This window comes from Sesamum indicum, linkage group LG3 (assembly GCF_026168435.1).
Source record: "Sesamum indicum cultivar Baizhima isolate 11 linkage group LG3, ASM2616843v1, whole genome shotgun sequence".
Lineage (NCBI taxonomy): Eukaryota > Viridiplantae > Streptophyta > Magnoliopsida > Lamiales > Pedaliaceae > Sesamum > Sesamum indicum.
This window is the reverse complement of record NC_142659.1, coordinates 17,724,124-17,738,491: the sequence shown is the minus strand read 5'-3', so window position 1 is coordinate 17,738,491 and position 14,368 is coordinate 17,724,124. Positions and strand designations below refer to the sequence as shown.

The 14,368-nt window shown below is 36.1% G+C and overlaps 1 protein-coding gene and 2 non-coding genes across 3 annotated transcripts; 2 read left to right on the top strand and 1 right to left on the bottom strand.

Annotated features, from left to right (window-relative positions):
- Nucleotides 1-1,025: 1,025 nt before the first annotated feature.
- Nucleotides 1,026-1,098, top strand: TRNAK-UUU (transfer RNA lysine (anticodon UUU)). Its single transcript has one exon. It is a non-coding gene; the product is annotated as a tRNA-Lys (tRNA).
- Nucleotides 1,099-2,042: 944 nt separating this feature from the next.
- Nucleotides 2,043-2,115, top strand: TRNAK-UUU (transfer RNA lysine (anticodon UUU)). The gene has a single exon. It is a non-coding gene; the product is annotated as a tRNA-Lys (tRNA).
- Nucleotides 2,116-3,134: 1,019 nt separating this feature from the next.
- LOC105157961 (uncharacterized) lies at nucleotides 3,135-4,717 on the bottom strand. The gene is made up of 2 exons (XM_011074520.3): nucleotides 4,517-4,717; nucleotides 3,135-3,518 (listed from the first exon to the last, which is right to left on the bottom strand). The coding sequence occupies exons 1-2, from the start codon at nucleotides 4,649-4,651 to the stop codon at nucleotides 3,282-3,284; spliced, it is 372 nt and encodes a 123-aa protein (XP_011072822.1). The 5' UTR covers nucleotides 4,652-4,717; the 3' UTR covers nucleotides 3,135-3,281.
- Between the last annotated feature and the right edge of the window lie 9,651 nt (nucleotides 4,718-14,368).

Below are 14,368 nucleotides of genomic sequence, written 5' to 3'. Positions count from 1 at the left end.
ATTTAGCAAAGGCTCTTTGTTCAAGCCTCTGTTATCCCCTTATCTTTTGGTATTGATTGGTAAAATATATGTTTCTCTCGTTGCATCGTGATGTAGTCGAGGTTTTTTAGCTAAAGGATAAAATCGGGATTTTACCACGACGCAATTGCACACCAGGTGAAATGCAATTTCCGCAAAATGTGTAATTTTCAAGAGAATAGTGTCTTGTTAATGAATAGTAACTTGGATTAAAAAAATAGTATTTTGGTATTTATAGTGGTATGGAAAATTATATGGTATGATGGCTTCTATTTGCTTAAGGTGTGTCTCCTACATATCCAATTATTTTTTTACCCTTACAATTTTATATATATTTTTTACTAATGTATATCATACAGCTCCCACTCTCGGATGGAATATGCACTTGCTGGTGTAATATTTTGTGCGAGAGTAAACATCAAAGAAGACTAACTACAAGTAATAAATGGGAGTGGGTGGGTGGTTGGGGGCTATTAATTGCAACCCATCCACATACTTATATTTTTTTCCTTGCATTTGCCTTCATTCCATTTGCATCTCTATTTCCAAACTTCTCTCCACCATGGCTAACAAAGGTAATTCCCTTAGTTAAATTTTGCTTTTCTTTTCATTTGGTGCATTTGCTTTGTATTTTACTTTGTGAAAAATGTGGGGTGAAGAGGGTGATTGTGAGAGTGACCGACGGACAACGGCATTTCCAACGGAGGGGAGAGCGCGACGAAGGTGCGGGGAGGCGCGAGGTGAAACTTCGAGCCGGGGAGGGAAGCCCCGCCGCCGGCTCGAGGCGGGGCCTCGAGGTGGTGGGACGCGGCCCCCCCTCCAGCTCGAGGCAGCGCCTCGAGCTGGGGGGCGTGGGCCATCGGCCCACATGATATTAAATTTATTTTTCTAGGGGGAATGGCCCACCAAAGTAGCTTGCTGCCTGGGTCTTCGAGCGTCGCCATGCGTTGCACTACTGCGCGGGCCTGGCGCACCCCACTATAAGAAAATAAGTAAGGAAAGCTAAAGCCGTCTTAGCTCAGTTGGTAGAGCGCATGGCTTTTAACCATGTGGTCGTGGGTTCAATTCCCACAGACGGCGTCAATGATGTAGTTGAGGTTTTTGCTAAAGGATAAAATCGGGATTTTACCACGACGCAATTGCACATAGGTGAAATGCAATTTCCGCAAACTGTAATTTTTAAGAGAATGGTGTTTTGTCAATGAATAGTAACTTGGATTAAAAAAATAGTATTTTGGTATTTATAGTGGTATGAAAAATTATATGGTATGATGGCTTCTATTTGCTTAAGGTGTGTCTCCTACATATCCAATTACTTTTTTACCCTTACAATTTTATATATGTTTGTTACTAATGTATATCATACAGTCCCCCACTCTCGGATGGAATATGCCTCTCGGATGGAATATGCACTTGCTGGTGTAATATTTTGTGCGAGAGTAAACATTAAAGAAGACTAACTACAAGTAATAAATGGGAGTGGGTGGGTGGTTGGGGGCTATTAATTGCAACCCATCAACATACTTATATTTTTTTCCTTGCATTTGCCTTCATTCCATTTGCATCTCTATTTCCAAACTTCTTGCCACCATGGCTAACAAAGGTAATTCCCTTAGTTAAATTTTGCTTCTCTTTTCATTTGGTGCATTTGCTTTGTATTTTACTTTGTGAAAAATGTGGGGTGGAGAGGGTGATTGTGAGAGTGACCGACGGACAACGGCATTTCCAACGGAGGGGAGAGTGCGACAAAGGTGGGGGGAGGCGCGAGGTGAAGTTCCGGGGGGACGCCCCGCCGCCGGCTCGAGGCGGGGCCTCGAGGTGGTGGGACGTGGCCCCCCCTCCAGCTCGAGGCAGCGTTTGGAGCTGGGGGGGCGTGGGCCATCGGCCCACATGATATTAAATTTATTTTTCTAGGGGGAATGGCCCGCCAAAGCAGCTTGCTGCCTGGGTCTTCGAGCGTCGCCCATGCATTGCACGCGGGCCTGGCGCACCCCACTATAAGAAAATAAGTAAGGAAAGCTAAAGCCGTCTTAGCTCAGTCGGTAGAGCGCATGGCTTTTAACCATGTGGTCGTGGGTTCGATTCCCACAGACGGCGTCAATGATGTAGTCGAGGTTTTTTTGCTAAAGGATAAAATCGGGATTTTACCACGACGCAATTGCACACCAGGTGAAATGCAATTTTCGCAAACTGTGTAATTTTCAAGAGAATGGTGTCTTGTCATTGAATAGTAACTTGGATTAAAAAAATAGTATTTTGGTATTTATAGTGGTATGGAAAATTATATGGTATGATGGGTTTTATTTGCTTAAGGCGTGTCTCCTACATATCCAATTACTTTTTTACCCTTACAATTTTATATATATTTTTTACTAATGAATTTTCAAGAGAATGGTGTCTTATCATTGAATAGTAACTTGGATTAAAAAAATAGTATTTTGGTATTTATAGTGGTATGGAAAATTATATGGTATGATGGGTTTTATTTGCTTAAGGCGTGTCTCCTACATATCCAATTACTTTTTTACCCTTACAATTTTATATATATTTTTTACTAATGTATATCACATCATCTGTAGAAAATCTCAATGATTGCCCACAATTTTTATTTTAGAAATCCAGCTACGTGTCAATCATCTAATTATTGCAAGAGAATTATGTTTAAGCAGCTACCAATTATATGGTACTTGTCCTATATTTTATATTTTTTCAGTAAATATAAATTTAATTAAGTAAAAAGAGTACAGAGATACAATACACATGTTTGAAAGCTAGACATCCGCTCGACATTGTCCTATATTTTAGGTGGTGAAAAATGATGAATAAAAAAATTTAAAAATACCCTCAGAACAAAAAAGGTTGAATTTGTTTGAAAAAAACAGTAAATAAATAAAAGTATTACAGATTTTTTACATTTATTTTTTAATAAATTTCGACATACAAAGGCATTTTGTATCTTTTTTAAAAGTACGAGATGGTTTCAAGCCTTTTTTTTCGGGGTTTATTTAAGTGGTTCTTGTATTTGTTAAGTATTTCAGAACACGTTAATTGCATTTCATGTGTGTATTTTTATTTCATTAATCATTTTACCAATGATTAAATTTGGCACAATCATATAATCAATCACTTTACTCAAAAGAGAAACAAATTCTGCAATTTATCCCAAAAAAAAAACAACTCGCTAAGTACTATTACATGTGAAATAGGACGCTCTTGAGCACACACACAGCACACATCAAAATTATGAACACTCCACGAAATTTCTAAGTAGTGGAAGTAGGGTTGAGGACAGGGTATTTCTGAGCATTTTTAAGTATTTTAGTGAGAGCAGCTTGGCCAAGATCAAGGCCACACACATCAGCCAGCTGAACAAGGTAGAGTAGAACATCAGACAACTCTTCTTCCAGATGTTCCTTATCATCCCGACTCCAGTTTGGCAGTCCTTTCTCCACTTCCCCTTTCCATTGGAATATCTCTGATAATTCCCCTACTTCTCCCACCTGTCCTCCATATCATCCCATTCATCATTATTCAAATCAAATTAAACACACACATATTCATGTTAATCCGTGAAATTATATTTTTAATCCCGTTGGATAGGAGTTGAACACTTTTAATTTTGGTTTATGAAATTTTTAAAATGGTCCCAAAATTAAAAAAATTCAATATATTTAGTCCTATAAATCCTTAAAAATATAGGACTAAAAGTGTCGAGTCTTTTTAATTTTGAGATGATTCTGAAAATCCTGTAAAGTAGAGGACTAAATGCGCCGAGTTTTTCAATTTTCTAGTACCGCAAGTGCAGACATGCTTTATTAATGTAATTCAGAATTGAAATTTGCATTCTATATATTTTGCAAGTTGAAGGCATATTTTGCCAAATATTTGAAAATTGACTGAAAAACCATACATGCAAGTAACGTCATACTCAAATTTAATCTGGCACATGACTTGCATACATGTCAATTTTTTTATAAAGTTACAACTTTTTAGCAAATTGTATTTTAAAATCGTAAAATTTATAAAAATAATGAACCTTGCAAGTTCGATTTCTTAAAGGATCAAAATACGGAATGATTACAGGATCAAAATTGCAATAGAGCAGGTAAAAGAAATGAACTCGGTTTTCTCAGTTCAATACTTCACTCTAATTAAGTTAGTGTTTCATCTTATATTTCACACAATATTCTCTTAAATAAAGAAAGGGGTTTTTGTAATAATTTAAATTAAAGGTTTATTAGTTTCATTCAAAATAAGCCTAAAAATATAGTTTTTTTATTCACTCGCAAACACATATCTTATACACATGGTTCTTACGAATCATCTACTGCAAAAATAGTATTGTTGCATAAAATCTACAATAAAAAATCTGAACTGGGATTTGTTTATATAAATTAAAATAAAAATGAAATACCAGTTTCAAATTAAAAAAATAATAATAACTCAGGATTGAAAGTGTTTCTCCTCTTATGAACATAAGAATTGTCAAAGAACTTACCAGAGCAAGAAGTAAGTTCCTAGGACTGTGGTATTGATCCCAACCCCTAACCCTAGCAAACTCAGCAAGTCTATCCCTGAGTTCTTGCAGTGAAACATCCTTAACCTTCTTACTACACTCACGGTAGTTCTCCATCGATCAAAACCCTGTCTAAATTATTAGCAAAGTGGTATTGTATGTTTCACTCCCCTCCCAATTCTTGTTCTTCTCTACTTATAGACAGAAAACCTATCCTCCTCTGCTTCTTTTTCCGGTTCAAATCACTTAGTGGAGGGCCCTTTTGTTCCCACTCTTCTTGTCATGTATTGGTAGGAACAATCTTTGTTGCTATAATTCCATCCATGACTTGATAATCACTCTCACCTGTCTGTTTGCAATTCTCTATATATTGAAAATGTTACATTGTTCATAATGGCATGATCATGCTGTATATGTATATTTCACATGTTTTTGTAGAAATGTGTTTGACGATCTCAACTACAAGAAAAAATGATGTTGGAGAGTAATCATATTTGAAGTAATAATATTGAAATTATTCATAGTGGGATTTGTCTATATATTTAGAGTTGCCGCTATTAATTTTAATTAGGGTTATATACACTTTATCGTCTTCAACTATTCTTTAATTAGTAACATTCACCCGTTGTTAGAACTAGATATTTGGACAAGATAATCCTCATATATTATACAAACGTATATTTATATATAGTACAAAGATTATCGTTTAAAATTTCCATATTGATCTTTCTTAATTAGAAAAAATATATTTTTAATTATAATAAAGAAAAACATAATTTTAGTTTTTTTAAATACTAAAAAAGAAATAGTTAATTGAGTATTATAAAAAGACTAAATGCATTTTGAGTCTTGTAACTTAGGTCATTTGGCGTTTTCGTCCTTTAACTTTCTAGACTAGTATTTTTGTCATGCATCTTTTTAATTTTTACAATCTCACCCCCCCCCCCTTCCCCCATTTGTTTTGCTAAAGTTTACTTCCACCAGTGAAAGGGGTAAATTCTGGTGAAAAAACAGACTGAAATTGCAAAAATTAGAAAAATACAAGACCAAAATACCTTCCTAGAAAGTCAAAGGACAGAAATGCTAGCAAACATGAGCGAATAAAAACAATAGCCCTGGCCAATTTTTGAAAAGGTCTCGTGAGATGCACATGCATTTTCCAACGAGAAGGGTGAACTCCGACAGAAAAAAGGACTGAAATTAATCCGTACCAGAGTCTTTGCGCAATTCTAAGATCAATTAAGGGAAGAGTAACCTGCAAATAAGGATTAGTACCATAATGTATAAGTTAGTAATTTATTTGATTGAATAAATAAACTCGAAACATTGTGAGAAAATGGTGGAACATGATGAAAAAGTGCTAAAAGTGGTATGGAGTGCAAAAATATATTGGAAGATAGTTGAAAAGAGAGCATTGAGTGTGCGAGTATAGAAGACTTCTCCCTCAAATGACTGCACAAGGGTTTCTATTTATAGGCAGTAGTAGAGCAGTATCTAAGAGGTAGTTAAGGCAAATCATATATCTTTGTAAATGTAACCGCGTTAGCTAACTAACAAATGAATCAAATTGAGATTTAGACTTATCTAGACCAAGATATTACTTTTTGAAGAAGTCTTGTCCAGTCAAATAGAGAATATGGGAATTCGTTCACCTGTTGCTTGACAAGTTGACTTCTACAATTATGTGGAATTAGTTATAGATTTTTTTGTATGGTGTGTCTTATAATGTTGTAGGTATATACACTGGGTCATTCTGCTGGGCTGGGCTCATTTCGGCCTGCCAAGGTAGTGAGAATAAGCAAGCTATGGGTTTGATACATTACAAGTTGGCCAGTAGGGTCAGGATTGCTGGGCTATTCGGTGCTGGTACACCTCATTAACTTTGGGCTTGAAAGAAAAAAAACTATTTGAGGCGGCATATCACTCCCCCCCACTCCAAGAGTAAGAAGAAATATTACCATAAATCATTTACTGGAAAAAGAATTTTTTCGTTCGTGCTGGTTCAATAAGGAAAATTCTATAGAGCTACCTAGGCTTGTTTTGCTATGCTGGCGAACAGGAGTCATGCTTGAAATAACCACTTCGTACACGCATGCAAATTTGATGGAATATGTGCCTATCTGGAAAAGGTAAGTGATAATCACTCTAAATAAGGGGATAGGACAGACTTTGCAGGTGCAAGAAGAGCATGTGCTCGCTGATTGACGAAGAGGTGACACGTAGGAGAGAGAGGAAGTTAATAGCCTACACGTCTGCCTGGAACATAACATCTTGTAGCAAGATCAGGTGAGGAAAGATCTAATTCAAAATTTTCTAGAGACCCAATAAGGAAGGGATATGCTAGAAGCTCTATGGATGAGCCATATGGTGAGGTACAAGAGGTCTCTGGAATTCAGAATTTGTTGGCTCACCACGCCCTGAAGTTAAACTATCACGAGTTTAAACTTATGCGCAATAGTTCTCAGTCGTAGGCTACCCTCCAGCAGGAATGGTTGCCTCATTCTTGGACAAAGATGATAGGCTAACAAATGCCCCCAATCCAAATGATCCCACTTGCAATGCCAAGAGCTTGCCCCCTGATGTGAACAACTCACCATGCTTTTATTGACAAAGAAGATGTTCCCCCCTCTAATGCAGAGGGGACTAAGTTTGCAGCAAGGTTCTCTTTGGCCGACCTCCTACAACTACCAGCAAAGTAAGTTATCCCTTCACTAGGCCTGTGCCAGAGTAGAACTTGCTATAGAACGAGGCAAGTGAGTGCCATCGTACTAAAACAAGTATAAGGATAATTCAACCAGTAATCCATTACAAGTATGCTATTAGATAACAACATGTATAGTTAAGTACATGTGCATGATGAAGGCAGCTTATTAAGACTTATGACTTGGAAAAGTGAGCAGGAATGCACCAGGCAAGGGTGACTTATTAGGGATTGAAGCTGGAAAACGTGAGTAAGAGTGCATCAAATAAGGGCGGTTTTGTAGAATAGGTGACTAGAAAATCAATTAGATTGGCATGCTTATAATTCATTCTGACAATAACTCGATTCTATATAACATTATTCAGTGAATAAAATGAGTATTCGCTCTTGGCATTTCATTTGTTGTGCTCATCACATATATGTTTGCATTTCTTTCAAACATCACAACAAAGCCCATAGACCACTTTAACAACCGTGCAACAGTTGGACTACGCATTGGATGGCGGTTATGGAACTAACTGTCAAGGACTCGTCTGAAATGTTCCAAGTCAAGGACCTCGAGAATGGCCATCAAGTGTCCTATGGAGACTTGCATTGAGAGTTTCATTCATTAGATGAGTGTCGTGTTTCATCAGCGACAGACATGGGACGTCTATGCGATCTTAGTGGATCAATTGGCTAGGTGTCGAATCGACTCAACTGACTCGTGGGGATCTTCATATGGAAGCCTTGGAGGCTTGATTGGTATGAATCGAATCCGTAGCTCCGATAGTAAGGGAGTAGTCCTTAGACTTGAGGAATCACGACAGTGATGTGCATGCAATGACTGTATCTTGGATTTATACGAGAGGTGATCATGACCCAGACATGATCATCAGCATGTAGCGAGGACGATGAGTTCCAAGAAGAGGCTCCGTACCCTGTCAAAACATGACAGAGGTATCTCATGTACACTTGGAGATACGTTTTCAGTCTATAAAGCTATGGCCACAGTAATTGACCGAATAGAAAAAAGAGGTTCCTATGTCGAGCAATTTGGCGTAACACGATCTCAAGAATTAAGCATAAATGCCTAGTCCAGGATGGGAGCCGACACCCAATTCCATGCCCTAAACTAATGCTGGGAGACGATAGATGAAAGGATCGTACTTGTATGGACTCGAGAGCCTAAAAGTTTACATGAATATTCATCTAGTCTCTAGTGTCATGAACAGTTGCTGGACGGTCACCCATGGTGACGGCGCTTTGTTGATCAAGGGTTGATTAAGAATTATTAATTAAATTAGATTTAATTAATAATAGTGTTTGACACTAGTCCAAGTCCAGCTGAAAGGTGAACCTAAAAAGTCACACACAAATCACCGAGAAGAGATGAGGAATTAATTGAAAATTAAGTTTATATGTAATTGGATTACTTATTAATGTGAGGGATCCATTGGATGGAGGAGCCCAATAATTACTATACCATTTCCTAATTTTTTGTTTTAAATAAATTTTTAATAAATTATTTAATATAAAGTAAATCATAAAAAATATTTTTATTAATGTAATAAATTCCAATAAATAATTTAATTGATATATTTTAATAAATTTTAATATATAATTAAATTTTTTTAATTAATTATATTTATGAATTTTATTAATTGAATAAATATGAAATAATGGAATGTAATAAACATTCTGAAACATGAATAATTAAGAAAATATATTATATTAATTTAAAATATTATCGAATTATAAAATTACAACCTAATCTAAACTCTTGTCGTCGATGACGTCCATATCATTCTCACTCGGGGCTAGGGGGCTTGTCGGAGGCGTTGTTGGGGCGCTAGTGGAGGCGGTCGGCTATGACGAGGAGCTAGCCCACATCTCCCCCATCAATGCCATCATTGTCTCGAGGTAGCTAATGCAGTCCTGTATGGTCGGGTTTGGTTGTGATGGTGGAGGTGGCGATGGTGATGTGGAGGTCCGGCTAGAAACCTGCACCTCAAAACTAAAGCCGAATACTTGGCCCTTGTTCTTGTCCCCGACTGCAGCCAGCCACATTTGCTGCTCGGTCATTGCCACCGAAGCTCCGATTCAACGGGGTAATGGTGGTCATCGGCGGTAGGCTGAAGCTGATGGTCCTCCATCAATTTTTGGAACGTCTCCTCTAAAACAAATAAAATTATTAGCACTTTCAACCAAGAAATAATATTTTTAAAAAATAAAGTTAGTAATATGTACTTACCGCCACCTCAGTCGCCGTCCTCCTTTTTCTTATAACATCGGGCGAACAAACTCTATCCACTTGGGCGCCCAACCGAGCTCTATCCCCTGTAGAAGAATAAAACAATTAGCATAATATAAGTAAAATAATGATAAACCTATAAAGTAATGTAATGTAGTTACTAACTTTCTCTTATACATACCTATAGAGGAAGATCCTCCGCGGTACAGAGTCAAGGACACTGTGGGGTTCGCCGCCCAATTCGGCTAATTCTTCGAGGACTACTGCTGGAAGTTTTCGCTGGCCCAGAACGCTCGGAGCTGGAGCCGTATGTTATTGGCCAGCCAAAGTGGCTTGACCAGGCTCGATCGAGCTACGAAGAACGTCTTTCGGATGTACTTTTCAGCCCACATGTGGAAATTCGGAACATGGACACATTATCACAGGCCCACCAGTAGGTAATCTACACCAAGAAAATTAAACAAAACAATAGCAAAATTCATTAAACAATTTAGATTATAAGATAATACGAAATTAATTTTAATTACATTACAGTTATGCTCTCGAACCAAAAATGTTTGTGCTCTGGCGTACCTACCTCAGAGATGGCCATGGTTGGGGAAAGTGTCCCCGTACCACCACATTAATAGGTTATGTACTGGCGCATTGATGGTGGGGAGACTGGTGGTGGTGGTGGTGAAGGAGCCGTTGGTGTGGCAGACTGCTGTATGGCCACCTCAATGCAAATCCAGATGGTCCAATAATTGTCACTAACCATTTTTTTTCCCCTTATATGACTTCTCCATTTTGACCTGAAATTGGCAAATTGAATTGTAACCCAATCATCCAGACAAACCCACAATTGGGGAAAAGGAAGAGGACAACAAAAGGCTGAGTGTGAAACTTTGCTGCTTTGATGCATTCCTTGTGGACAAACATCATTGCCTCAATTCGGTGGGATAAATCACCTTTTGTGCGGCTCTGATCTGGACCATGTCTCATCTTTTCCACAAGAACATTAATCTCCTGCATCATTTAGGGTTCATTATCATTTAGGCTAATTAATTACAATTATTTTTCCTTAAATTTAAATTAAAATTTAATGGACACCCCACCACAAAATTGGATAAAATGGAATATTGATGGATTTGCTTTAAGAAATCCTGGACTAGCGGAGCAGTGGAGGTATATTCTGAAACAGTGAAGAAAATTTCATTTCAGCATTCTCTTATTCAATGGACATAAGTACAAATTCTACAGTAGAAATTCAGCCAATTTATGAATTTTCAGCTAAAATTGAGGAGTTCTCAAATTGCAGAATTAAATCATCAAATCAATTTTAAAAGGACCAAAAGTGTCGCCATTTATACTTACAGTACTAAAATTGCAATTTTCCCTTTTATATTAAAATTGCAAATTGAAGTTTCTTGTGGCATTTAATATAAAATATAATTATACAGTTGAAATTTAGCCTATGCTGTAATATGCAGTTATTTAAAAGATTACTTTTAGATACTATTGTTTAATGTTTATTTGGCTACTTTTGTAAGGTTTATCTTATGTTTGTTATGCTATACATTCTGTAGTATTGTTTGGTCTCTTTTGTTATTCTTTTATTAATATCCTTTTATTTATAATTTTCTTGAAATTGGCTGATATTACAATAATTTTAGTTATCTTTTTTTTTTCCTAAAGAAGAAAAGAGAAAGTGATCTAGATTGAATACACTATTAGTAAGATGAATGAATCTGTAATGTTGTGTCGTGGACGGAACCAGAATCTTGAAAGCGAAATTTCGGTAGGATTAATATTAACACGTGCACTCGTAGTAGAGAAGTTGGAATAGCCACTACAGAAATATAACATTTAACCATGGCTAATAGCCATGGTTAATGATAAATAGTTGTAGCAAATAGTCATTGACCAAGGCCACGCAACGATTGTTGGTCGTGGTATTTGTGAGGGTGGCTAAAATATTGTCATGATTAATTAAAAGCCATAACAAATATTTTTACCACAACTCTTAGTGGTGATAAATAATTTTTTCGTGGTTGAAAAACTAATTTTTTGTATTGATTTTATTTAACCGTTGTTAATAATAATTAGTTACTACATTTTTAGTCATAATTAATAATATTGCAGCGAATAGTAATTCTTTTTCTATTGAGCAAACTTAGAACACTAAGAGGAAGAAAGAACGCAAAATAGAAAAAGAAAAGAAGAGAGCTGAGATGGTGTGTGTCAAATGATTTTGAACCGAAGCCCATTTGTAGAGTGAAGAGGTCTCGATTGTTGAGAGATTTCAGCACCGAAAATTCAATCGAAAATCAAAGGAAATCTGGCTACAACAACTTCTCAACGGATAGTTCATAGTTCCCAACTAATGTAGGTCGTACGATTTTGGATCGGATCCGAAATGGACTCCATGGGTTCAAATCAAGTTTGGACCCTCGTAGACCCACCTAAAGGTGTTAACTTGTTGGGTGCAAATGAGTTTACAAACCTAAGCTTGGAGCTGATGGGGAGGCAACAGCCTTCAAGGCTAGGCGCGTGGCAAGATGATACATTCAATGACACGGGGTTGATTTTGAGGAAACTTATTCGCCCGTAGACATGGCCAAGTCCATTCCGATTTTGCTTGCCATAGCAGCATGGTATAACTTTGAGATATGAAAGATGGACGTGAAAACGACTTTTCTCAACGGTTTCATTGAGGAAGAGATCTACATGGATCATTCGAAGGGTTTCACTTCCGTTGGAGAAGAACAGAAGGTCTGTCATCTTTAAAAGCCCATCTATGGCCTCAAACAACTATGAACATAAACATTTCAACTAAATTAATTTAATTTAGTTAACTCTCAACTTAAAAGCTTCAACTAAACTAATTTAGGTTAGTCAACTCTCAACTTAAAATTTCAACTAAACTAATTTAACTTAGTTACTGTTTTTTTTTTTTTAAACTATGTTCATATAGATATGGTACGAGGAGGATTTAGGGGAGGTAGGGATCATAAGGTTGCATCATTATCTACCCCACTACCTATTCTACCTTCTCCTATAGCTCGAGAGATACCCTTTTCAATCCATGCTCTACCCCCATCTCATGTTGGGATGAGAAACATGCATACAGCTCCATCACCATCACCAACAATATCTTTATTAGCACCACCGCCACCACCACCACCACCATCTGCATCTGTACCTGTTGCGTCTAATAATGCCCCTCCGTTAACTACTCCATCAAATTTTATTATCTCGGAGTTTATCTTTCAAGATAAGTTAAATATTGGATTGTTTATAAAAGTTTTAATTATTATATTATATCTGTTATAAATAATTACTTTTTTGTAACTTTGTAGGGGTTCACATGTAATAAAGGTTTTTAATTAATTATTTTTTGTTATGTTATCATATTGAAGGTCATGTTTACATAGTGGGTTTGTTTTGGATATCAAGGCCAATCAATGCTACTGGATCGTTTACTTTTATAATTGGCAGCCCGGGAGAACAAGCTTGGCCCGGGACTCACCTACATTCCAAACAGGATTATAAAGTTGGAAAGCCAACAAAAAAAGAAAAAAAAATCTAAGGAAATTGCTAAGAGAAAGGAAAAAAACCGCTGAAAATTTACTTTAATTGATGGATAATTGCTAAGAAAAATACAAAAATTTATTGAAAATTAGTGAAAAATATATACATAATAATATTAATACTCAATTATTTATTTAGAGATTATAATATTGTATCCATATTTGAATATAATAAATATAATCATTAATTTAAAAGGAGGAGGAGTGAAGAAATTTGAAGTCATATTTTGCATAATACTTTTATCTTATCTCTGAGTACAAATGTAATTTCCCATTTTCGTCCTATTTCTATGTTATCATAATAAATAGGAAAAATAGATTATCAAACAATTTGTTATGGAGTAGTAAACATGCTACTGATTAATCATATTTTAAGTAGTCACGACAATAATCTCAATTTAATCCAACGGGCCATTATCCCATACCACCTAATAAACATGGCCTTGATATATTATATATCGTGTAGGCACACTACACACCACATCCAATTGATGCATCCCCAATTCGATGATGACCCCCTTCTTAAATTCGGATATTTGAAACGTTACATTGTTATTACAAAGTTTTATAATAAAACTTTGCAATGGATCTTAGAAAGAAAAATTCATTGTGAGTGTCATTACAAAAATTTGCAAGAGATTATTGTTGCCAACAATGTGTTGCAATTTTGTCATGAATTTTCATCGCAAATGTCGTAAAATTTGCCATAGATTGTTGTTGTAAATGAAATAAGTTTCTGCAATGAAATTGCCGCAAATTTTGCCACAAAAATATTATCATGAATCTCATTGCACAATAATTGTAACGTTGCAAATGTCGTTGAAAAGTTTATTGCAAAATTCGCTGAAAGCTTCAAAGTTTTGGCAACGGCCTATTGCAAAGGACAATTATCCGTGGCAAAGACGAAAACTCGATTCAACTATAGTAATACTACCTATCGCAGCGAAAGTTCTTCCGCTGCAAATTTTGAGGCAAAACAGTTTTGCCGTGGGTTTAACACAAAACTCGTGCAAAATTCCGTTGCTATGACACAACTTTTTTGTAGTTAGTGTAATTTTCAAAAAAACAAAAATTATAGGAAAGTAAAATTTTATATTTTTAAATGAGGTCGAGTGAAATTAACCCTTATAGAATATGCAAAAAAGAAATCATTACAGGATATTAAAATAAAGGTTAAAAGTTAGAAAAATTATAAAACAATAAATAAATAACATAAGTTACTAACTCATTAGTATATATCAAAAGTTTTCAGAATAGAATGTTTTGCTTTTCTAACGTGTTTAGATTGCTGTGACTCTTGTTTCTACTGTATCTTTGATTTTGACACAAAA

What these genes read in the sequence shown, in the direction of transcription:
- LOC105157961 (XM_011074520.3), bottom strand. Translation starts at nt 4,651, where the DNA reads ATGGAGAACTACCGTGAGTGTAGTAAGAAGGTTAAGGATGTTTCACTG. An exon ending in GGAACTTACTTCTTGCTCTG is followed by an intron (nt 3,519 to 4,516) that starts GTAAGTTCTTTG and finishes TATGGAGGACAG; the next exon opens with GTGGGAGAAGTAGGGGAATT.